Source organism: Anolis carolinensis, chromosome 2, assembly GCF_035594765.1.
Source record: "Anolis carolinensis isolate JA03-04 chromosome 2, rAnoCar3.1.pri, whole genome shotgun sequence".
NCBI lineage: Eukaryota > Metazoa > Chordata > Lepidosauria > Squamata > Dactyloidae > Anolis > Anolis carolinensis.
In genome coordinates, this window is record NC_085842.1 from 6,705,917 (window position 1) to 6,731,713 (window position 25,797).

The 25,797-nt window shown below is 39.8% G+C and overlaps 1 protein-coding gene across 4 annotated transcripts; it reads left to right on the forward strand.

Moving 5' to 3' along the window:
* The first annotated feature begins 641 nt into the window (after positions 1-641).
* Positions 642-25,077, forward strand: LOC100556893 (caldesmon). Of its 4 annotated transcripts, XM_062973032.1 has the most exons (5): positions 642-916; positions 4,598-5,055; positions 10,966-11,003; positions 17,918-18,377; positions 24,805-25,077. In XM_062973032.1, exons 2-4 carry the CDS (start codon positions 4,629-4,631, stop codon positions 17,933-17,935), a joined length of 483 nt encoding a protein of 160 aa, XP_062829102.1. In that variant the 5' UTR covers positions 642-916; positions 4,598-4,628; the 3' UTR covers positions 17,936-18,377; positions 24,805-25,077. The 4 variants fall into 4 exon arrangements, with proteins under 4 accessions (XP_062829102.1, XP_062829100.1, XP_062829101.1 ...); XM_062973030.1 differs by lacking the exons at positions 17,918-18,377; positions 24,805-25,077 and having other exon boundaries at positions 647-916; positions 10,966-12,432; XM_062973031.1 differs by lacking the exons at positions 10,966-11,003; positions 24,805-25,077 and having other exon boundaries at positions 763-916; positions 17,918-18,378.
* Positions 25,078-25,797: the final 720 nt, after the last annotated feature.

The window sequence follows — 25,797 nt, forward strand, 5'->3', positions numbered from 1 at the left end:
TGCTTAATTTGTAAAATCATAACCTAATTTGATGTTTTATAGGCTTTTCCTTAATCCCTCCTTATTATCCAAGATATTCGCTTATCCAAGCTTCTGCCGGCCCGTTTATGTTGGATAAGTGAGACTCTACTGTCTGAGTCACAACAATAATGAGGGCTGTATGTATGTATGTATATATATATATATATGTATACTAGCTGTGCCCGGCCACGCGTTGCTGTGGCGAAGTATGGTGGTATGGGAAATAAAGTATTGAGGAATTGGTGGTAGTTAAGGTAAAGGGTCCCCTGGGCTGAGTAGGTTGCTAGGAGACCAAGTGAGTGGAGCTTAGCCTTCTAACTGGCAGCAATTGGATAAAAACAATTATTCCTCTCCCTCTAATTAGGAATTTATTTTTCTTTTCTTTTTGTTGTATCAACCTAGAGGCATGGATGAGGGGTTGTGATGTCAATTTTCGAGGTTGTGGGGTGTTTACTTTTGTTGTTTTGTCCGCTGCTGTGATGCCATCACTCTTTTATATATATAGATGCATATGTATATATGTATATATCTATCTCTACACATACATATAAGCCTTCAAACTGTTCTTGTAAGCCGCCCCGAGCCCTAGGGGAGTGGCGGCATATGAGTTTGAACAATAAATAAATAAATAAACAAACAAACAAGTGAGTTTCTTCTATTATTGCTGGTCCAGAAAGGGTTAAAATGACAGAGTGCGCAGCCCTAGAGAGGAGGAGAGGGAATCCCCGACGTCACTTCCGGAGATGCGCCGCTGAATCAGAAGGTGGAAAGAAGCCCATTGGCAGGAGTTCTCTTGCCAGCAAGTGACGCAACACTAGGAGGCTGCCGCTGATTGGTCAAAGGGGGAGCGGGGCGTGGCCAGCAAAGAGGATGAGGAGAGCTGGCTGGATGGAAGGTAACGCGTTTCCGCAGCGTCGTTACTTGGAACTAATGACTTTTGACATGCCGTGATTCTTTTAAAGGCCATGGCTGAGTGCTATGGACTCCTGGGAAATGTAGTTTGGAGGCTCAAGACCTTGAAGAAGCCACAACTCCCAAGACTCCATAACAATACGAAAGAAAATAAAAGTAAACACAAAAGAATGAAAAATCAACATAAAACATCTCAAATCCAAATACAATAAACAATAAACATAGCGAAGGATTAAAGGTTTAAAACCGTCGTATACAAACCGGTTTGGATAGGATATCCCTGCCATAAATCAAATTGGAAATCAGACTAAACAAGTACAGTAGAGTCTCGCTTATCCAACATTCTGGATTATCCAACGCATTTTGTAGTCAATGTTTTCAATATATCATGATATTTTGGTGCTAAATTCGTAAATACAGTAATGACAACATAACATTACTGCGTATTGAACTGCTTTTTCTGTCAAATTTGCTGTATAACATGATGTTTTGGTGCTTAATTTGTAAAATCATAACCTATTTTGATGTTTAATAGGCTTTTTCTTAATCTCTCCTTATTATCCAACATATTCGGTTATCCAATGTTCTGCCGGCCCGTTTATGTTGGATAAGTGAGTCTCTACTGTATCAACACCAGGGTAAAATAGGCAATGACACAACATTAGGCACATTAAATTGAAGTCTGTTCATTGCTTCAATATACAGTAGAGTCTCACTTATCCAAGCCTTGCTTATCCAAGTTTCTGGATTATCCAAGCCATTTTTGTAGTCAATGTTTTCAATGTATCATGATATTTTGGTGCTAAATTTGTACTACATAACATTACTGCGCATTGAACTACTTTTTCTGTCAAATTTTTTGTAAGACATGATGTTTTGGCGCTTAATTTGTAAAATCATAACCTAATTTGATGTTTTATAGGCTTTTCCTTAATCCCTCCTTATTATCCAAGATATTCGCTTATCCAAGCTTCTGCCGGCCCGTTTAGCTTGGATAAGTGAGACTATTGTATTGGGATATGTGTCTGTGTTCAAAGCAAATATTGTGGGATTGTCTGGTTTAATATTCTGGGTTATATGGCTGTGTGGAAGGGCCCACACTGCCATATATTCCAGTTCAAAGCCAATAATTTTGGATTTTATTTATTACCCCATATAACCCAAAATACTGTATTAAGAATATCTGCTTTGAACTGAGGGCCCTTCCACACTGCTATATAACCCAGTATATCAAGGCAGAAAATCCCACAATATTTCCTTTTCTTAGGTTAATTGTATTTTTATTGGAAAACAAATATACAACTTGGAATGGATTTGAGGCAAGTTGTGCCATAAGCAGATTCTTTTGAAAATAAGTGGCTGAACAAAAGATTTTAAAAGCATAGTAACCATAGAATAAAATGTTTTCTGGTACAAGACCAGGAGTACAAACAAATAGTGTACAAGTACCTGGATAATACAGTAGTCTCACTTATCCAACATAAACGGGCCGGCAGAATGTTGGATAAGCGAATATGTTGGATAATAAGGAGGCATTAAGGAAAAGCCTATTAAACATCAAATTAGGTTATGATTTTACAAATTAAGCACCAAAACATCATGTTATACAACAAATTTGACAGAAAAAGTAGTTCAATACGCAGTAATGCTATGTAGTAATTACTGTACCAAAAGATCACGTTGTATTGAAAACATTGACTACAAAAATGTGTTGGATAATCCAGAACGTTAGATAAGCGAGTGTTGGATAAGTGAGCCTCTACTGTACACCCGTTTTGCAATAGTGCAAACTTTTAAAGTTCCATATTGTTGACTGTCCATGGTCCACACAAAGTTAAGACTACATTTCAACAACATGCTAAGTTTTCTAAAATAACTTAGTTAAAATAACTGGGTTATCTGAATCCACACTGCTATATATTCCAATTAAAAGCAGATATTGTGGGTTATCTACCTTGATATTCTGGGTTATATGGCTGTGTGGAAGGGCCCTGAACTATCTGAGTCCACACTGCCATATATTCCAGTTCAAAGCAGATAATGTGGGATTTTATTCAGCTGTATGGAAGGGTACGAAGGCCCTTCCACACTGCCATATAAACCAGAATATCAAGGGAGATAATGCACAATATCTGCTTTGAATTGGAATATAAGGTACTGTGGACTCAGATAACCGAGGGCCCGTCCACACAGCCATGTAACCCAGAATATCAAGGGACACAACCACACATAATAATAATAATATTAACAATAATAATAATAATAATTTTTTTGTATGCCTCCTCCCTCTCCCCAACGGGGACTCGGAACGGCTCACATATCGTACAATCATATAATATAAAATTAATAGTTAAGACATCAAAGAATGCATTAAAAAACAAATTAACAAGTCATGATTTAAAATAGACATAATTAAAATATTAAACAATCATCCAAGGCAGGGGTCCCCAAACTAAGGCCCGGGGGCCGGATGCGGCCCTCCGAGGTCATTTACCTGGCCCTCAGTTTTATAATATAATATATTCTATATACATATAATATTATAATATTGATAGTAATATTATAATGTAATACAATACAATAATAATACCATATAATAATATTACTTATATATTCTATATTACATATTACTAATAATATTACAGTATAGTGGTATAGTTCAATATAGTAATATATAATGCTAATATTGTGCTATGCTAATAATATAATATATTGTATGCACATATAATTTGTAAGCCACTCTGAGTCCCCTTTGGGGTGAGAAGGATGTGATACAAATGTAGTAAATAAATGCAGTAAATAAATAATAAATAAATAAATAAATAAATTTTAGACTTGGGCTCACCCAAAGTCTGAAATGACTTGAAGGCACACAACAACAACAACAACAACCCTAATTAACTTGACTATCTCATTGGCCAGAAGCAGGACCACACTTCCCATTGAAATCCTGATAAATGTATGTTGGTTAAAATTGTTTTTATTTTTAAATATTGTATTGTTCTTTCATTGTTCTTGTTTTTGTTTTTGCACTACAAATAATTCATATGCAGTGTGCATCAGAATTTGTTTGTATTTTCTTTCAAATGATAATCCGGCCCCTCAACAGTCTGAAGGATTGTGGACCGGCCCTCGGCTTAAAAAGTTTGAGGACCCCTAATCCAAGGCATTAAAAGGTCCAACATAGGACAACATTTTCTGCTTTCCAGTTCTACGATTCTATTTCAGTGTTTCCAAATGCATTGTTAAATTGAATTTTCCTAGATTTCGATTTATTTTCATGTTTTGCAATGTTGTATGAGCCCCGGTGGCGAAGTGTGTTAAAGTGCTGAGCGGCTGAACTTGCGGACCAAAAGGTCCCAGGTTCAAATCCCAGGAGCGGAATGAGCGCCCGCTGTTAGCACCAGCTCCTGCCAACCTAGCACTTTGAAAACATGCCAATGTGAGTAGATCAATAGGTACCGCTGTGGCAGGAAGGTAACAGCACTCCATGCAGTCATGCCGGCCACATGACTTTGGAGGTGTCTATGGACAACGCCGGCTCTTCGGCTTAGAAATGGAGACGAGCACCAACCCCCAGAGTTGGACTCAACTAGACTTAACGTCAGGGGAAACCTTTACCTTTTTTAATGTTTCTGTGATAACTCGCTTTCTTCTTGTTCAGGGCCGCTGATCTGCTTTAGTTCACCCAAATAATGCCTCGCCGAAAATCAAACTTAGGTCGTCGGACTCGCAGAGCCCAAGCAAAGCGACGGGTGATTGCCAATCAAACTGAGGAAGAAAGGGCAGCAGCGAAGGAGCGACACAGACAAAAAATTGCTCAAATACGAGCCTCGGAAACACCGGAGCGACGTGCGGCCAGACTCGAGGAGGCACGGTTGCGAGCACAGCGATTGCGTTCTGCAGCTGCAAATCGGCTTCGTTACCAAAAGAATAAACTCAAGAGGCTGAGAGAGGCTGAAAGACGTCAACAAGAAGCAGCAAGTCGGTGCAAGACAAGACTCCGTGCTCAGCGATCGAGACCACCGCTCCGGTGGGTGGTGAAGGAGGAGGGCAACGGGAGCGCAACGGTGCTGAGCGAAAACGAGTGGAGACTCCTTCCTCTTCATCCTCCTTTCTCAGGTATCCCGAAGAAGTCTTGTCAGCTGCATCCCCCTTTCCTTGAGTTAAGGAGGGAGTGTGGCTGAGCATGGCTTAGATTGGAGAAAAAATGCAGAATTTGATACAGAGCTCCTCCTTTAAACCATTCAGCTTTGTTTTTATTTGTGTCCCTTACAGTAAAACAGCATATTACGCAAGGGATCCATTCCGGGATCCTTCATCTATATATATAAAAGGGTAATGAAATTTCGGCCTAGGACAAAACAACAAAACTACACATCCCAGGAACACTAAACTTGGCAGCACAGCCCCTCATCCATGCCTCTACGTTCATACAACAAAAAGAAAAGAAAAATAAAGTCCTAATTAGAGGGAGAGAAATAATTGTTTTTATCCCATTGCTGCCAGTTAGAAGGCTAAGCTCCGCCCACTTGGTCTCCTAGCAACCCACTCAGCCCAGGGGACAGGCAGAGTTAGGCCTCACTTAGGCCTCTTCCACACTGCCTATAAAATACAGATTATCTGATTGTAACTGGATTGTATGACAGTGTAGACTCAAGGCCCTTCCACACAGCTATATAACCCATTTATAATCTTATATTATCTCCTTTGAACTGGATTATCTTGACTCCACACTGCCATATAATCCACTTCAGTGTGCAGTCGGACACAACTGGACTTAATGTCAGGAGAAAACGTTTACCCTTTACCTTCACTACCACCAATTCCTCAATACTGTATTTCCCATACCATCAGACTTCACCACAGCAACGCGTGGCCGGGCACAGCTAGTTTAATATAATTTTTGCATATCCAGGCTGTCCCCAAGTACTGTAGATTTGTTCTTAAGTTGGATTTGTATGTAAGTCAGAACAAGTACATTTTTAATGTACCTCCAGCCTATTTATTTATTTACAATATTTATATTCCGCCCTTCTTTCTCACCCCAAAGGGGACTCAGGGCGGATCACAATGCACACATATACATGGCAAACATTCAATGCCATTAGACATACGACATATAGACACACACAGAGGCAATTTAACACTTTGCAGCCTCCAGCTTCATGAGGGTATGCTCAATTCCGGCCACAGGGGGAGCTGCCGCTTCACCATCCACTTGTGACACCAAGTCCTTGATGTACTTCCTCATTGCTTTCAGCGCATTGCTGGCAATTTTATGGTGTTGTAAATTAGGTAAATTAGTCTCATTGCTTAAAGTGGTACCTAAATTTCCTACTTGACAGATGCAACTGTCTTTCGTACTGCTGCGGTCAACAGCAAGCTAGGCTATTAATGGTCAGGGGCTTATTTTGACCCAGTCTTTGATCTCATGAACTCTTGGTCAGTAGTGATTTATTGCAGTCCACGTTTCGCAGGCATACAGCAGGGTTGAGAAGACAATCTGTATAAGTAAAAATGTAATGTCTGTTTACGGAGACCTAATCTCTCTCAAACTACTTCATCGATTCCTACAAAATTTTGACACAACATAGCATTTGAACTGTCGAGTGTTCTAAGGTATTCACATACCTACTATCACAAACCTGTCACACCTGAGAAAGGTAATATATTATTACATTATACTATCATATTGTAACTTATTATAGTATAATTATATTATTACAATTGTATTACATTATTGCTACGTATTATTATTATTATTATTATTATTATTATTATTATTATTATTATTATTATTATATTATAATGTATGACACTATGTAAAACTATAGTTTTTGCTCCTAGGTTTATCAATGTCATTATTTCCTATGGTTCTATCATAAAAACATGGGAAAAAGTTTATTAAGCTGCAAAAAAAAGGTTGTTGCAGGACATCCTGCAACACATTATATTACTATATTATAATTATATTTTTATTGTAATTTTTTTCCATGTCAGGAGCGACTTGACAAACTGCAAGTCGCATCTGGTGTGAGAGAATTGGCCGTCTGCAAGGATGTTGCCCAGGGGACGCCCGGATGTTTTACCATCCTTGCGGGAGGCTTCTCTTTATATATCTGTGGAAGGTCCAGGGTGGGAGAAAGAACTCATTTCTACTTGAGGCAAGTGTGACTGTTGCAATTGGCCAACTTGATTGGCATTGAATACTCTTGCAGCTTCAACGGTATTGTGAGGTGTTAGCTGGCCCGGATTGTTTCATGTCTGGAATTCCTCTGTTTTCTGAGTTGTGTTCTTTATTTACTTTTTCTGATTTTAAAGTTTTTAATACTGGTAGCCAGATTTTCAATAATAAGGAGGAGGAGGCACTGGGGTTGCTCCCTGGGAGTAGCCTATGGCCTCTCCCGGCAGGAGAATAACACAGGGGCGTGGCCAACGAGGAAGCCACACCCCCTGTCAATCTCCCCAAGGGGAGGGTAGCGAAAGAAAAAGATTTATATCCATCCATTCATCCATCCATCTATCAATGTTTACACTCAGAGGCAATCTTTAGAATTCTGCGTTTTACATCAGGACACAGATTGTAATATGTTTTGCGTTCCAGAGTTGCCAAATCAGACAATCTCCATATCTGCACAGATAATGGAACCACCACAAATATTGCCTACCAACAAGCATTGTGAAATCACATATATCTGGAACCACTTCTTTCTCTATCCGTTTTCCCCATTGAATCAGACTGGGCCACAGCAACGTGTGGCCGGATACAACTAGTCTATATATATAAAAGAGTGATGGAATCCTGGCGACCACCAAAACAACAAAACTGAACATCCCGCAACTTCGATAATTGACAACACAACCCATCATCCATGCCTCTAGGTTGATACAACAACAAAAAAGAAAAATAGAGTCCTAATTAGAGGGAGAGGAATAATTGTTTTTATCCACTTGCTGCCAGTTAGAAGGCTAAGCTCTGCCCACTTGGTCTCCTAGCAACCCACTCACCCAGGGGACAGGCAGACTTAGGCCTCAGGCCTCTTCCACAGATTATCTAATTTGCACTAGATTAGATGGCAGTGTAGACTCAAGGCCCTTCCACACAGCTATATAACCCATTTATAATCTTATATTATCTGCTTTAACTGGATTATCTGGACTCCACACCTTTACCCTTTACCTTAACTACCACCAGTTCCTCAATACTTTATTTCCCATACCACCATACTTCGCCACAGCAACGCGTGGCCAGGCACAGCTAGTAGCTTTATAAACAAGCGCCTTGGTATCCCTACAGATGTCCTCAAACTCTCTGCTTCATTCGGAAAAAATGCTGCACTCGCAGAGCTCAGGCTGGGTTGTATTTCAGTGTCAATGTTGACTTTTGTGGAGAGGTGGTTGCCAAGGGAGTGAAAATGGTAAACATTTTCTAATGTTTCACCATTAAGCTGTATTACTGGCATTGCAGAGGGATTGGCTGGTGACTGCTGGAAGAGCACTTTGGTTTTCTCGATGTCCAATGAGAGAAACATTTTGAATAGCACAGGGAAGGGTTAAACCCCCTGTGGTGTTTGTTCTGTTGTCTGAGTCACTGTTCAGAAGATTTCACCTCACTTTCTGTCCCTGTGATCATTGCATTTTGGAAAACATGGCTTTTCGTGAAAAAAAAAATTTAGTGTCAGGAGCAACCGGAGTTGCTTCTGGAGTGAGAGAATTGGCCGTATGCAAGGACGTTGCCCAGGGGACGCCCGGATGTTTTGATGTTTTTACCATCCTTGTGGGAGGCTTCTCTCATGTCCCCGCATGGAGCTGGAGCTGAAAGAGGGAGCTCATCCGCGCTCTCCTCGGGTGGGATTCGAACCTGGCAGCCTTCAGGTCAGCAACCTGGAAATAAGAATTGGGGATAAAGCTTCAGCAGAGACTCCTTTTCCCCGTGATAATAGCTCTTCCAAAAGTAACTTTCTCTTTCTAGGGCAGATTCCTCTCACTTCTTGTCCTCTCATCCCCCCGTTCTTAACTATGAGTAATTTGCAAGTCGGATGTTTGTAACTCGGGGACAGCTTGTGACCTGAAATCTTATTTTTTTATATACAATGGACCCTGTCTTGGTCTTCAGGCTGAAGCATACCATAGAACCGCACTGGAGGACCTAGCAATGCCTTGGGAAGTGTCCTCCAAACATCTGCAGAAATGAGTATTGATCCTTACAAAGTCTTTTGGGTGGGTTTTGGGTTTTTTTTTGTTTTGTTTTTTTGTTTTGCTATATAACTTCCTGGAATTTGCAAAGCCCCTTAGTGGATATGTTGCTGTGGGTTTTGCTCCAAGACAATCAAAACTGTATTTAAAAAAAGAAAAAGAAGAAGAGACGACAGCAGAAATTAACACCAGGCAATAGTAACATTTACTCTGGATAGGATAGAATAAGCAAGCTAGCGTGTTGTACTGGCATTAGTCTATGACAGGGGTCCTCAAACTTTAAAAGCAGAGGGGCGGTCCACCATCCTTCAGACTGTTGAGGGACCAAATTATCATTTGAAAAAAAAAATGAAAAAATTCCGATGCACACTGCACATATCTTATTTGTAGTGCAAAACAACAACAATAACAATGAAAGACCAATACAATATTTAAAAATGAAAACAATTTTAACCAACATAAACCTATCAGAATTTCAATAGAAAGTGTGGGCCTGCTTCTGGCCAATGAGATAGTCAGGTTAATTAGGATTGTTGTTGTTGTGTGTCTTCAAGTCATTTCAGACTTTGGGCGAGCCTAAGTCAAAAAATATTTATTTATTCATTTACTACATTTATTTACTACATTTATATCCCACCCTTCTCACCCTGAAGGGAACTCAGAGCAGCTGTATGTACATACAATATATTATATTATTAGCATAGCACAATATTAGCATTATATATTACTATATTGAACTATACCACTATACTGTAATATTATATGTAATATATAACATATAATTAATATTATTATATGGTATTATTAAAATTATATTATATAAAATGATAATATTATTATCAATATCATATGTACAGTAGAGTCTCATCCAACATAAACAGGCCGGCAGAACGTTGGATAAGCGAATATGTTGGATAATAAGGAGAGATTAAGAAAAAGCCTATTACACATCAAAATAGGTTATGATTTTACAAATTAAGCACCAAAACATCATGTTATACAACAAATTTGACAGAAAAAGTAGTTCATTACACATTAATGCTATGTGGTAATTACTATATTTACAAATTTAGCAACAAAATATCACGATATATTGAAAACATAGACTACAAAAATGCGTTGGATAATCCAGAACGTTGGATAAGTGAGACTCTACTGTATATGTAATATATAACATAATTAATATTATTATATGGTATTATTAATATTATATTGTATAATATGATATTATTATCAATATCATATGTATATACAATATATTATATTATTAAAACGGATATAAAAATATTATATTATAAATGAGGGTGGGGGCCAGGTAAATGACCTTGGAGGGCCGCATCCGGCCCCCGGGCCTTAGTTTGGGGACCCCTGGTCTATGACTATGGAAACCAGGACACAACACCAAGAGGGATCTAATTCAGGCCTGGGCAGACTTCAGCCCTCCAGGTGTTTGGACTCCAACTCCCACAATTCCTAATAGCCTACTGAATTGTGGGAGTTAAACTCCAAAACATCTAGAAGACTGAAGTTGGCTCATTCCTGATCAAATAGCCCACCAGGAGTGCATCTACCCTGTAGCATTAATGCAGTTCTACACCACTTTAGCTCCCATGGCTCAATGCTATGGAATCCTGGGAGTTGTAGTTTGTTGTGGCACAATCACACTTTGGCAAAGGAAGTTCTTGCAACACTACAGCTCCCTCAGCTTTGAGCCATGGCAGTTGAAGTGATGTCGAACAGCAGTAATTCTGTAAGTTTTATGAATGGGGCTGAAGCCAGAGGCACTGATATAACCTTTCACTATTGAAATATTCTTTTTTCTTTATGTTCCAGGCAAAGAGGAGAGGGAGAGTGAGAACGAGGATGCACGGGTTAGAACACTCAACATCGACACAAGGAGGGGAACACGGGGGAGAAGAAAGGAGCAGGGAACAAAGACCAAACAGAGACCAAACAGAGAAAAACATGTTTTGTCAATCAATCCTTTCCCAGTTAGATGAAGAGAAAGCGCATATTGTATATGTATATACAATATGTTATAATTATACATCAAAACATCCAGGGCAAGATCCTTGTAGATGGCCAATTCTCTCACACCAAAAGTGATTTGCAGTTTCTCAAGTTGCTCCTGACATGGAAAAGAGAGAGAGAGTGAGGTCTGCATACACTTAGAGAGATGTAAAAAGCAGAAATCTTAAACAAAGGCATGCACCTGAAAAGTATCAATTCTACATAAGAATAAGAGTAGAAGAGAGAGGAGAGAGCAAATAGATACATTCCAACTGTCATTCAGATTCCCTCAGCCTATTCTAAAGCTAACTAACTGTTCCTCACTGAGGACTACAGGCTTGGGCAGACTCCAACATTTCTCAGCATGTGTCAATGTAATGGGATTGTGTATGCCATCTAATAAACTGGACACTTCCCCATCATCTCAACAAATTTTCTCTCTCCCTGCCCTTTAAAACAAAATTGTTTTGGTTTTTGTGATGTACAGTAGAGTCTCACTTATCCAACCCTCGCTTATCCAACATTCTGTATTATCCAACAGAGTTTGCCTTTTAGTATTCAATGTTTTTGTAATCAATGATTTCATGTTACTGTGTACTGAACTGCTTTTTCTGTGGATTTGTTGTAAAACGTGGTGTTTTGGTGCTTTATTTGTAAAATCATAACATAATTAGATGTTTAATAGGATTTTCCTTAATCCCTCCTTATTATCCAACATTTTCGTTTATTCAACGTTCTACCGGCCCGTTTAACTTGGATAAGTGAGACTCTACTGTACTTTCTTATTTGCTGACAACTGGCATGACACAAGGCAAACTAAAAATAGAAACAGTATGCTAAAAATTGAATATAAATTTATATATACACACACACACACACACACATACATATATAGTATCAAAGTTAAATACAGTAGAGTCTCACTTATCCAAGCCTCGTTTATCCAAGCTTCTGGATAATCCAAACCATTTTTGTAGTCAATGTTTTCAATATATCGTGATATTTTGGTGCAAAATTTGTAAATACAGTAATGACAACATAACATTACTGCATATTGAACTATCTTTTCTGTCAAATTTGTTGTATAACATGTTTTGGTGCTTAATTTGAAAAATCATAACCTAATTTGATGTTTAATAGGCTTTTCCTTAATCCCTCCTTATTATCCAAGATATTCGCTTATCCAAGCTTCTGCCGGCCTGTTAATGTTGGATAAGTGAGACTCTACTGTATATATATACAGACACACACACACATATATAGTATCAAAATTAAATACCGTTAAACTACTACTGATTTACCTTTGTGTTTATATTCTTTTATTTCTAATAGGTATAATATGATTGTAGTGTTTTAATAATAGTAGTACAGCAGTCTCACTTATCCAAGCTAAACGGACCGGCAGAAGCTTGAATAAGCAAATATGTTGGATAATAAGGAGGGATTAAGGAAAAGCCTATTAAACATCAAATTAGGTTATGATTTTACAAATAAAGCACCAAAACATCATGTTATACAACAAATTTGACAGAAAAAGTAGTTCAATATGCAGTAATGCTATGTAGTAATTACTGTATTTATTAATTTAGCACCAAAATATCACGATGTATTGAAAACATTGACTACAAAAATGCATTGGATAATCCAGAACGTTGGATAAGTGAGACTCTACTGTACTGATTTGCTTTTCTGTTTATATTCTGTTATTTCTAATAGGTATAATATGCTTGTTGTGTTTTAATAGTAGTAGTAGTAGGTGTGTGTATATATATATATATATATATATATACACACACACACACACACACACACACACACAGCAATGAGGGCTGTATATATGTGTGTTTGTTAGTTGCTTCTATTATTGCTGGTCCAGAAAGGGTTAAAATGACAGAGTGCGCAGCCCTAGAGAGAAGGAGAGGGAATCCCCGACGTCACTTCCGGGGATGCTCCACTGAATCAGAAGGTGGAAAGAAGCCCATTGGCAGGAGTTCTCCCGCCAGCAAGTGACGCAACACTAGGGGGCGTCGCTGATTGGTCAAAGGGGAAGCGGGGCGTGGCCAGCAAAGAAGGAAGGAGTTGTTTTCCAAAGAACTGGCTGGAAGGAAGGTAACGGGTTGCTGTAGTGTCGTTACTAGGAACTAGTTACTTTTGATATGCCCTGATACTTTTGAATGCCATGGCTGAGTGCTATGGAGTCCTGGGAGATGTAGTTTGGTGAGCAGGAGGAGGATCAAGACCTTGAAGACACCACAACTCCCAGGACTCCATCACACTGAGCCAGGGCAGTGGAAGCGGCATCAAACCACTTTAATTCTGCCCTGTAGATGCACCTTAAGTTGCATTTCCCAAGCCTGCTTGATCCTCATTTCAGTATCATAAGACAGGGATGGATCATGTTCATACTTACTTGGATATATAAAAGGGTAATGAAATTTCGGCCTAGGACAAAACAACAAAACTAAACATCCCCCAACCTCGAAAATTGACAGCACAACCCCTCATCCACGCCTCTAGGTTGATACAACAAAAAGAAAAGAAAAATAAAGACCTAATTAGAGGGAGAGCAATAATTGTTTTTATCCAATTGCTGCTAGTTAGAAGGCTAAGCTCCGCCCACTTGGTCTCCTAGCAACCCACTCAACACAGTTAGGCCTCAGACCTCTCCCACACTGCCTATGAAATACAGATTATCTGATTTTAACTGGATTATATGGCAGCATAGACTCAAGGCCCTTCCACACAGCTATAGAACCCAATTATAATCTTATATTATCTGCTTTGAAATGGATTATCTTGAGTCCACACTGCCGTATAATCCACTTCAGTGTGCATTTTATACAGCTGTGCACAAGGGGCCTCATATAATCCAGTTCTAAGTACAGTAGAGTCTCACTTATCCGTCATAAACGGGCCGGCAGAATGTTGGATAAGCTAATATGTTGGATAATGAGGCATTAAGGAAAAGCCTATTAAACATTAAATTAGGTTATGATTTTACAAATGAAGCACCAAAACATCATGTTAGACAACAAATTTGGCAGAAAAGTAGTTCAATACGCAGTAATGCTATGTAGTAATTACTGTATTTATGAATTTAGCACCAAAATATCACAATATATTGAAAACATTGACTACAAAAATGCGTTGGATAATTCAGAACGTTGGATAAGCGAGACTACTGTAGATAATATAAGATTATAAATATACAGTAGAGCCTCACTTATCCAACATAAACAGGCCGGCGGAACGTTGGATAAGTGAATATGTTGGATAATAAGAAGGGATTCAGGAAAAGCCAATTAAACATCAAATTAGGTAATCATTATACAAATTAAGCACCAAAACATCATGTTATACAACATGTTATACGACAGAAAAAGTAGTTCCATGTGCAGTAATGCTATGTAGTAATTACTGTATTTACAAATTCACCACCATAATATCACAATGAATTTAAAACACTGACTACAAAAACATTGACTACTAAAAGGCAGACTGCATTGGATAAAAGCCAGAACATTGGAAAAGCGAATGTTGGATAAGTGAGGTTCTACTGTAATATGAAATAATTACTGTGGTAGAATAATACAGAACAATATAATATCTAAAACCAGGACAGTAAATAAAGAGCAACACTCTGAAAGCAGGGAAACTGGGAATTCCATAAAGGAAACAATCAGGGCCAGCTAACACCTCCCAAGAAACGATTCTTCCAGAAAAGAAGCTGAGAACAGAGTGAAGCAGTGTGTATTACCAAAGTCATTATTATTACTGTACTATTATTATTATTATTATTATTATTATTATTATTATTATTATTATTATTGTGTTGCTGTGAACCGGGAAAATGAATACAACCTGGCTCCAAATTTTCAAAAACACTAAAATCAGAATATATAAAAATTACCGTGGTATAATAAAACAGAACAATACAGTCTCTAAAATCACAACACTAAATAAAGAACAACACTCTGAAAACAGGGGAATTCCACACAGGAAACAACCAGGGGCAGCTAACACCTCCCAACAAAGGATTCCCACCACCAAAGTCTAGCAAATCCTCTGTTTTCTGAGGGCCACAGACAATAGAACCACATAAAATATCGCAAAGAACACCATTCTGAAAACAAGGGAATTCCAGACAGGAAACAATCCGGGCCAGCTAACACCTCCCAACAAAAAAATCACCCAGGGAGGAAGCAGCAAGGCTTTAAAGCTGCAAGGCCATTACATGCTAATCATTTTGCCTAATTGCAGCATTCATACTTGCCTCCAACAGACAAAAAAAACAACAATCAGAAATATTGTATATTCACAACCTTTACGAAATAATATCCCCTGATGGCGCAGCGTGTTAAAGCGCTGAGCTGCTGAACTTCTGGACCGAAAGGCCGCAGGTTTGAATTGGGGGAGCAGAGAGAGCCCCCACTGTTAGCCCCACCTTCTCCCAACCCTAAAGTTCAAAAACATGCAAATGTGAGTAGATCAATAGGTACTGCTCCGGCGGGAAGATAACGGTGCTCCATGCAGTCATGTTACATGACCTTAGAGGAGTCTACGGACAACGCCGGCTCTTCGGCTTAGAAATGGAGATGAGCACCAACCCCCAGAGTCAGACACAACTGGACTTAATGTCAGGGGAAAACCTTTACCCTTTACTTTAACTACCACCAATTCCTCATACTTTATTTCCCATACTTTGCCACAGCAACGCATGGCCCGGCACAGCTAGTACTATATATAACATTAGATGAAATAGTTGGTCGAGAACTCAAAGGAGGTATGCTTTTTAAAAAAGAGGTCAAAGAATCATTGGAAGGTATAATAAGAGAACCCTAGAGATGTCTATATAAAATATAGCAAGGGGCATAGATCTCCCTTTTGTTCTTCTCCTGTGAGCATGGAGAGAGGCAAGGTGTGTGCTGTGAGTGCGATAGATAGGTCCTGTGCTTACTTTCCTATCTAGTTATGCGGTTGTTTGAATCCAGTCTTCTGTAACCTTTTACAGCTCGACTGACCTCCTAATTGAAGAAGTTCAATCGCACTAGAAGCTTCTGAACATCCCGCTGCTGTTGATTTACCATTTCTGAATGCTTTTCCCTTTTTTATTTGTTTTGGAAATTATTCTTCCTCCCCAGCAGTAAAATGGCACCTCTTTTATAATATTTACTATTTTCAAGGCTAAAGCAGGGGTCCTCAAACTTTTTAAGCCGAGGGCCGGTCCAAAATCCTTTAGACTGTTGAGGGGCCGGACTATCATTTGAAAAAAATACAAATTCCGATGCACACTGCATATGTCTTATTTGTAGTGCAAAAACAACAACAACAACAACAACAACAACGAAAGAACAATACAATATTTAAAAATAAAAACAATTTTAACCAAAATACATTTATCAGGATTTCAATGGGAAGTGTGGTCCTGCTTCTGGCCAATGAAATAGTCAAGTTAATTAGGGTTGTTGTTGTTGTTGTTGTTGTTGTTGTGTGCCTTCAAGTCATTTCAGACTTTGGGAGAGCCTAAGTCTACAATTTATTTATTATTTATTTACTACATTTGTATCACACCCTTCTCACCCCAAAGAAACTCAGAGTGGCTTACAAATTATATGTACATACAATATATTATATTATTAGCATGGCACAATATTAGCATTATATATTACTATATTGAACTATACCACTATACTGTAATATTATTAGTAATATTATATGTAATATATAATATATAATTAATATTATCATATGGTATTATTATTAGTGTTATATTGTATTACATTATAATATTATTATCAATATTATATGTATATACAATATATTATATTATAAAACTGAGGGCGGGGGCCAGGTAAATGACCTCGGAGGGCCGCATCCGGCCCCCGGGCCTTAGTTTGGAGACCCCTGACCTGGAATATCAAGGGAGATAATCCCACATTTTATGCTTTCCAATTCTACGATTCTATTTCAACATTTTCAAATGCATTGTTAAATTGAATTCTCCTGGATTTCGATTTATTTTCACGTTTTGCAATGTTGTATGTTTCTGGGTTGTATGTTTTCCAGGCTGTCTGGCCATGTTCCTGAAGTATTCTCTTCTGACGTTTCGCCCACATCTATGGCAGGCTTCATCAGAGGGTGTGAGGCACCTCACAACCTCTGAGGATGCCCGGCATGTCAGCGGGAATGATGGGTAGCAGAGTGAAATCCAAAAATTCACCATCCCGGTCTGCCTCCTTCTCTCCAGACTGTTTCCCCGTGTGGAAAACAGCACTGGACAAACTCACTCCAGCAGATGAGGGTTCAGTTGGTAGTCCAACGGCAAACAACTTTATTTACATGTTCTATTTACAGACAGAGCAAATTCAGTCCTTTCTCCTCCATGAGTGCTTGCCGAAACACTCATGCACACACACGCTGCTCATTGCTCATCGCTGTTCTCGGCTCGACACAGGAAAAACTAACTCCCTCGCATTCCACAGGAACAAGATAGTAAGTCCCGGTCAAAACACACTTGACCCCATTGGTCCTGTGATACATCAATCATAGCAGACTCTCATTAACTCCATAATTGCTGAATCCAGATTGATTTTAACATTTCACAATACACAATACCCTGACACGGCATAGATGTCAGAGAAACGTCAGGAGAGAATGCTTCTGGAACATGGCCAGACAGCCCAGAAAACATACAACAACCTTGTGATCCCGGCCATGACAGCCTTCGACAACACATTGTATGTTTCTGTCATAACTCCCTTTCTTCTTTTTCCAGGCAGTCGATCGGCTTTAGTTCACCCAAATAATGCCTCGCCGAAAATCAAACTTGGGTCGTCTTACTCGCCAAACGCGAACAAAGCGATGTGCAATGTTAAATAAAACTGAGGAAGAAAAGGCAGCCGCGAAGGAGCGAAAGAAACAAAGAGCGGGTGAAAGACTTGCCAAGGAAACACCAGAGCATCGTGCAGCCAGACTCGAGGAGGCACGGTTGCGAGCACGGCATATGCGTATATTAGCTGCAAAACGTCTTCGTGCCCGACAGAACGAAGAACGCAGAAAGCTGGAAGAGGCTGAAAGACGTCAACAAGAGGCAGTAAATGAGTACAAGTTAAGACTTCGTGCTCAGCGATCGAGACCACCGCTCCGGTGGGTGGTGAAGGAGGAGGACAACGGGAACGCTTTGGTGCTGAGCGAAAATGAGTGGAGACTCCTTCCTCGTCATCCCTCTTCCTCAGGTATCCCGAAGAAGTCTTGTCAGCTGCATCTCCCTTTCCTTACATTAAGGAGGGAGTATGGCTGATAGGGGGGAAATTAGAATTTGATACAAATCTCCTCCTTTCAACCATTTATCTTCGTTTTGATTTGTGTCCCTTACAGTAGAACGGCATATTACACAAGGGACCCATTCCGGGATCCTTCATGTAATATAATGTTTGCATATCCAGGCTGTCCCCAAGTTACAAACAAGATTTGTTCTTCAGTTGAATTTGTATGTAAGTCAGAACAAGTACATTTTTAATGTACCTCCAGCCTATTTATTTATTTACAGTATTTGTATTCCACCCTTCTCACCCCAAAGGGGATTCAGGGTGGATCATAATAATAATAATAATAACAACAACAACAACAACAACAACAACAACTTTATTCTTATACCCCGCCCCATCTCCCCGAAGAGACTCGGGGCGGCTTACATGGGGCCATGCCCGGACATAATAATATAAAAGCGAACAATGCAATAAAAACAGAACAATCAACAATAAAAACAGCAATATTGATAAAAACAGTCATAAAAAGGCAGTATACAAGATAAATATTAAAAACATGAATGTACGGGTCTGGGCCAAAGTGCAAAATATGTCGAGGTCGGAGGGGTAGTTGCCCAACTGACACAATGCACATATACATGACAAACATTCAATGCCATTAGACATACAACATAGAAACAGACACAAGAGGCAATTTAACATTTTCCTGAAGTGCTGCTATGTCAATGTTAAAGCATCCCAGCTCCCTTATTTATTTATTTATTTGCAGTACAGTAGAGTCTCACTTATCCAACATAAACGGGCTGGCAGAACGTTGGATAAGCGAATATGTTGGATAATAAGGAGAGATTGAGGAGAAGCCTATTAAACATCAAATTAGGTTATGATTTTACAAATTAAGCACCAAAACATCATGTTATACAACAAATCTGGCAGAAAAAGTAGTTCAATATACAGTAATGCTATGTAGTAATTACTGTATTTAGGAATTTCGCACCAAAATATCATGATACATTGAAAACATTGACTACAAAAATGCGTTGGATAATCCAGAACGTTGGATAAGCGAGTGTTGGATAAGTGAGACTCTACTGTATTTACATTCCGCCCTTCTCACCCCAAAGGGGACTCAGGGCGGATCACATTACACATATAAGGCAAACATTCAATGCCTTTTAACATAGAACAGAGACAGAGACAAACGCAGGCTCTGAGCTGGCCTCGAACTCATGACCTCTTGGTCAGAGTGATTTGTTGCAGCTGACTGCTCACCAGCCTGCGCCACAGCCCGGCCCCCTTGCAATAATACGCCTTGTTTTTCTTCCTCGGAGTCTGTGTTTGGGGACAATCTTGATAGCCATCGTGGATCGGATTAACCTGTGGTCTGTCCAGCAGTCATCAGTACCTGTCATGGCTCTTGTGAGAAGCACATCACGACGGTCTCTGGCATGTGTAATTACATAGTCCAAGAAGTGCCAATGCTTTGACCGGGGGTGCTTCCATGATGTCTTGAGCTTGTTTTTCTGTTGGTGATGACGAGGTTGTGCTCTCCGCATTTGGTGAGAAGCAAGATGCCATTTGAGTTGCTGTTTCCAACCCCGTCTTTTCCTATGATCCCTGGCCACAGGCCGGAGTCCCTTCCGACTCTTGCATTAAAGTCCCCCAGGAGGATGATTTTGTCCTCCTTAGGTATCTCTGATAGGATGATGTCCAGCTGACAATAAAAATTTTCCTTGATGTCTTCGTCAGCATCTAGTGTTGGTGCATAGGCACATATGATGGTTGCCTGTTGGTTTTTGGCAAGGTTAATTCGGAGGGTTGAGAGTCGTTCGTTGATGCTTTAATCAGGTGCTTCACCAGGTCGTTTCTGATCGCAAAGCCAACTCCATGTATTCGTCGCTCTTCTTCAGGCAGTCCCTTCCAGAAGAAGGTGTAGCCTCCCTTTTCTTCCTTCAGCTGTCCCTCTCCTGCTCTCCGGGTCTCCTGAAGGGCTGCTATGTCCATCTTAAAGCGTCCCAGCTCCCTTGCAATGAGAGCAGTCCTTTTCATGCAAGGCAAAAAAGGAAAGCAACAAAAAGTTGGCCCTAGCTGCACAAGCATGTAGAAGGCAAAACCAAACAAAAACTCCGCCGTAGCAAGCTATAAATCTTCTTAATGCCTCCAGATTCAGGTCTCTCCCAAGGTTCAGCGTTCAGCAGCAAGCTGTCGCTTTAAACTTTGTTGTTCTTCAAAACAACAGGAGCAGAAGGCTCAAAACATGCCTTCAATAAAAAAACTTCTCAATTTTTCAAAAAAAAAACATCACCACAGACACATTAGCTATGTAGTATCTGGGCCCATAACCTGTTAGCAAAGGTAAAAACCTTAGGTTGCAGAGTATCAAAGAAAAATAGATTAAAGCTGCAACAGAAACATAGCCCCGAAGTAATGTGGTCAAATAAAAAACTACATTGTAGCATAAAGTCAACTTACTTTAATGCTGTAACAGAAGCATAATGCAGAAACAAAAAACTCAGAGAGAGAATACAGGCAGAGTGCAAAGAATATATAAATGACAAACATAGCTCCACTTGTATCTAATTGATAAAGCTCAAAATACAAACATACTACCAGTTAAAGGTACAGACCTATTGGCTAAACATGAACTATATAATTTTGCAAACATTATAATACTTTCAACACATTTGCTGTCAGTGTTATCCAACAGTGTCCGTACGTTCCATGTTCCAAAGTTCGTTTCTCTTTTTTGGCCGCAGAGTGGTGACCCCTCTGGACGCGGCAGACCAGTCAGGGTAGGAGAGGCAGACTATGTTTAGGGCACCTTTTCTAGCCCCTTCCCTGTGTGGGGTGAGCAGAGCGGATCCTAAAAAGGGCTGCTCAGTCATCGATACAGCTGCCAGACTACTCAACTGCCTCGGTCCTTGAGGTAGAGCGACTGAGTCCATATCCACCGCCCATGTGCCAGTCTGTGACTAGGGGCTTCCAGATTTCACAGTCCTGCCCCCGTCGCCACTCGCTGATCGCCATGGGATGTTTGTTGGTTTGTTTTTATTTTTCTTGGAAGACACTTGTGTAATTTTTTTAATGTGTGGAGGTCGGTGCACAGCCAATGAACACACAGTCTTCATTGAGTGAGGGTCCCACCCAGTGGCATGGTTAAGACGATGATGATGGCTTCTCAGTCTGTTGCAGCTTTCTTCCGCCTTCACAGCTGTAGGTGACAATCCCTCGATGGATTCTCACCTTGAGTTTTCCATTGAACCTGAGGGTGTAACCACCGGAGTCATGCACTCCCAGGAGGGGCTGTGGGGGAGGTTTCAGACCAAACACAATCTGAAGACTTGAAGATCTCAACGGAGGATCAGGTGGAGGATAACATGGTATCTGAGTCCCTTCAGGGAGATAGGGCGGAATACAAATAAATATTTTTTGTGTGTGTTGTCGAAGGCTTTCATGGCCGTGATCACAGGTTGTTGTATGTTTTCCAGGCTGTCTGGCCATGTTCCAGAAGTATTTGTTAATGTGGGATTTGTGTATTGATAGTGTTTAAATGAAATTTGTGTCTGGCATGTATTGCATACTGATTGCATCATCCAGAGTATGCTATAGTCTGTAAAGAGTTAATGACTGTGAAGCTGTGTTGACCTTGATGTGTGGCTGGAACCTGGGGAGTGTCCAGACACAAGTGTGTTTGTACATTACTGATTGCATCCGTTGAGATCTTGCTCTGTTCTGAGTTGTGTCTGCTTAGAGTGAAAGCCAAGTCCTGTATTCGTCTGCAAATCTGTTTGTCTTGTACAGTAAAGCTTTGTATATATATTTTTACCATCGTCTCTGACGTCTCTTCGTTTTGTGTTCCATTGACAACATACAACTGCTGCTACGCTGCGAATTACTCTGACAGTATTCTCTCCTGACGTTTCACCCACATCTGTGGCAGGCATCCTCAGAGGTTGTAAAATATGGAGAAACTAAGCAAGGAAGATTTATATATATCTGTGGAGAGTCCAGGGTGAGAGAAGAACTCTTGTCAGTTGGAGGCCAGTGTGAATGTTGTAGTTAATCACCTTAATTAGCATTGAATAGCTTCATCTCCTGGCTTCTTCCTGCCTGGGGGCATCCTTTGTTCAGAGTCGTTAGCTGCCCCTGGTTAATTCATGTCTGGAACTCCTCTGTTTTCAGAGTGTTGCTTCTTATTTACTGTTCTGATTTTTAAGTTTTTTAATACTGGTAGCCAGATTTTGTTCATTTTCATGGTTTCCTCCTTTCTGTTGAAGTTGTCCACATGCTTGTGAATTTCAATGGCTTCTCTGTGTAGCCTGACACGACAGTTTTTGGAGTGGTCAAGCATTTCTGTGTTCTCAAATAATATACTGTGTCCAGGTTGGTTCATCAAGTGCTCTGCTATGGCTGATTTCTCATGTTTTTTATTTATCTATATCACTATATATACATTTTAGATAGCACAGGGAAGGCTGAATACCCCTGCGGTGTTTTTTCTGCTGTCTGTGTTCCTGTTCAGAAGATTTCACCTCACTTTCTGTCCCTGTGATCATTGGATTTTGGAAAATGTGGCTTGTCATGGAAACAAGAATTGGGGATAAAGCTTCAGCAGGGACTCCTTTCCCCCTTTTCCCTTCTTCCAGAAGTAACTTTCTCTTTCTAGGGAAGATTCCTCTCACTTTCTGTTCTCTCACCCCTGTTCTATGAGTAATTTGTAAGTCAGATGTTTGTAACTTGGGGACAGCTTCTGACCTGAAATCCTATGTTTCTTATATACAATGGACCCTGTCTTGGGCTTCAGGCTGAAGCATACCATAGAACTGCACTGGAGGACCTGGCAATGCCTTGGGAAGTCTCCTCCAAACATCTGCAGGAATGAGTATTGATCCTTACAAGACCTTTTGGGTGGGTTTTGGGGTGGTTTTTTTGTTTGTTTGTTTTTCTGTTTTGTTTTTTTGTTTGTTTGTTTGTTTTAATATTTTGCTTTTTGCTATATAACTTCCTGGAATTTGGAAAGCCTTAGTGCAGGGGTCCTCAAACTTTTTAAGCCGAGGGCCGGTCCACAAACCTTCAGACTGTTGAGGGGACGGATTATCATTTGGAAAAAAAAATACAAACAAATTCCGATGCACACTGCACATGTCTTATTTGTAGCGCAAAAACAACAAGAAGAACAATGAAAGAACAATACAATATTTAAAAATAAAAACAATTTTAATCAACATACATTGATCAGGATTTCAATGGGAAGTGTGGTCCTGCTTCTGGCCAATGAGATAGTCAAGTTAATTAGGATTGTTGCTGTTGTTGTTGTTGTTGTTGTTGTTGTTGTTGTTGTTGTGTGCCTTCAAGTCATTTCAGACTTTGGGCGAGCCTAAGTCTAAAATTTATTTATTTATTTATTTATTTACTGCATTTATTTACTACATTTGTATCACACCCTTCTCACCCCAAAGGGGACTCAGAGTGGCTTACAAATTATATGTACATACAATATATTATATTATTAGCATAGCACAATATTAGCATTATATATTACTATCTTGAACTATACCACTATACTGTAATATTATTAGTAATATTATATGTAATATAGAACATATAATTAATATTATTATATGGTATTATTATTAGTGTTATATTGTATTACATTATAATATTATTATCAATATTATATCTATATGCAATATATTATATTATAAAACTGAGGGTGGGGGCCAGGTAAATGACCTTGGAGGGCCGCATCCGGCCCCCGGGCCTTAGTTTGGGGACCCCTGCCTTAGTGGATATGTTGCTGTGGGTTTTGCTCCAAGACAAAAACAAAAAAAGGAAGAAACTACAGCAGAAATTAACACCAGGCAATAGTAACATTTACTCTGGATAGGATAGAATAAGCAAGCTAGTGTGTTGTACTGGCATTAGTCTATGAGTATGGAAACCAGGACACAACATCAAGAAGGATCTAATTCAGGCATGGACAAACTTCAGCCCTTCGTGTTTTTGGATTTCAACTCCCACAATTCCTAACAGCCTACCGAATTGTGGGAGTTAAATTCCAAAACACCTGAAGGACTGAAATTGGCTCATTCCTGATCTAATAGCCCACCAGGGATGCATCTACCCTATAGCATCAATGCAATTCAACACTACTTCGGCTGCCATGGCTCAATGCTATGGAATCCTGGGAGTTATAATTTGTTGTGGCACAATCACACTTTGGCAAAGGAGGCTCTTGTGACACTACAACTCCCAAGATTCCTTAGCATCGAACCATGGCCGTTGAAATAGTGTTGAACAGCAGTAATTCTGTAAGTTTTAAGAATGGGGCTGAAGCCAGAGGCACTGATATAACCTTTCACTATTGAAATATGCCTTTTTCTTTATGTTCCAGGCAAAAAGAAATAAAGAAGCCCCAGGCATAAAGGAGAATGAGAACGAGGAGGCACAAGTTAAAATGCTCATCATTGACACGAGGAGGGGAACACAGGGGAGAGGAAAGAAGCAGGGACCAGAGACCAAACAGAGCAAAAACATGTTTTGTCAATCAATCTTTTCCCAGTTAGATGAAGAGAAAGCGTAGGGATGTGTAGAGTGTGAAAAGCTCTACTACATGAATGTACATGAATCTATATAAATAAAAATGTAAATGTCCGTTTGTTCAGAATCTCAAATCTCCTGTAATTCTTCACCGATTGCTTTGAAATTTTTACACAACGTAGCAATCGAACAGGCGCATGTTTTTATGTTTTCACATACCTACTACTATATAGAAGTCACACCTGTGACAGGTAAACATATGCCTTTCTTCAAAAACAGTGCCACCTACTGGACATCTAAGCAACACATGCTATACTACATATTTTACGTTTCTATTCCAGTCTTTCCAAATGCATTGCTACATTGAATTTTCATAGATTTCGATTTAGTTTCACTTTAATTGTGTTGGAATTCCTCGGTGCCTGGAATATCAGTATGCCAAGAGAACACACTGTAGAACTGATGCAGTTCGCCACCACTTTCACAATCCAGGGCCAAGGCTGTGGGAGTGTGGGAGCTGCAATTTTTAGCAGCACTCTTTGGCAGAGATGGCTAAAGATCTTGACGAACTACAACAGCTCCCATGATTTAACGCCTTCGAGTTGCAGTGGTGTCAAAGCTGCACCCGTTCTCCAAGCAGAGAGTCAAAGGATGCGGCGGTGGCGGCGACAGCAACTCACCCACTCCCTGCACGGTGTTCTCAAAGGTTGAATGCCACATACAGAGTTTATTTATTTATTTATTTATTTATATTCCTCTTTATCTCTTCCTGTGAGCCCTTCCTTCCACAATCTGGAATATTAAGGCAAATAATCCACAATTTCTGCTTTGAACTGGATTATCTGAG

Excerpts from the sequence above, each read along its gene's own strand:
- LOC100556893 (XM_062973030.1), top strand. The coding sequence starts at position 4,629 with ATGCCTCGCCGAAAATCAAACTTAGGTCGTCGGACTCGCAGAGCCCAA. Across the intron at positions 5,056-10,965 it reads TCTTCATCCTCCTTTCTCAG|GCAAAGAGGAGAGGGAGAGT; the intron begins GTATCCCGAAGA and ends TTTATGTTCCAG.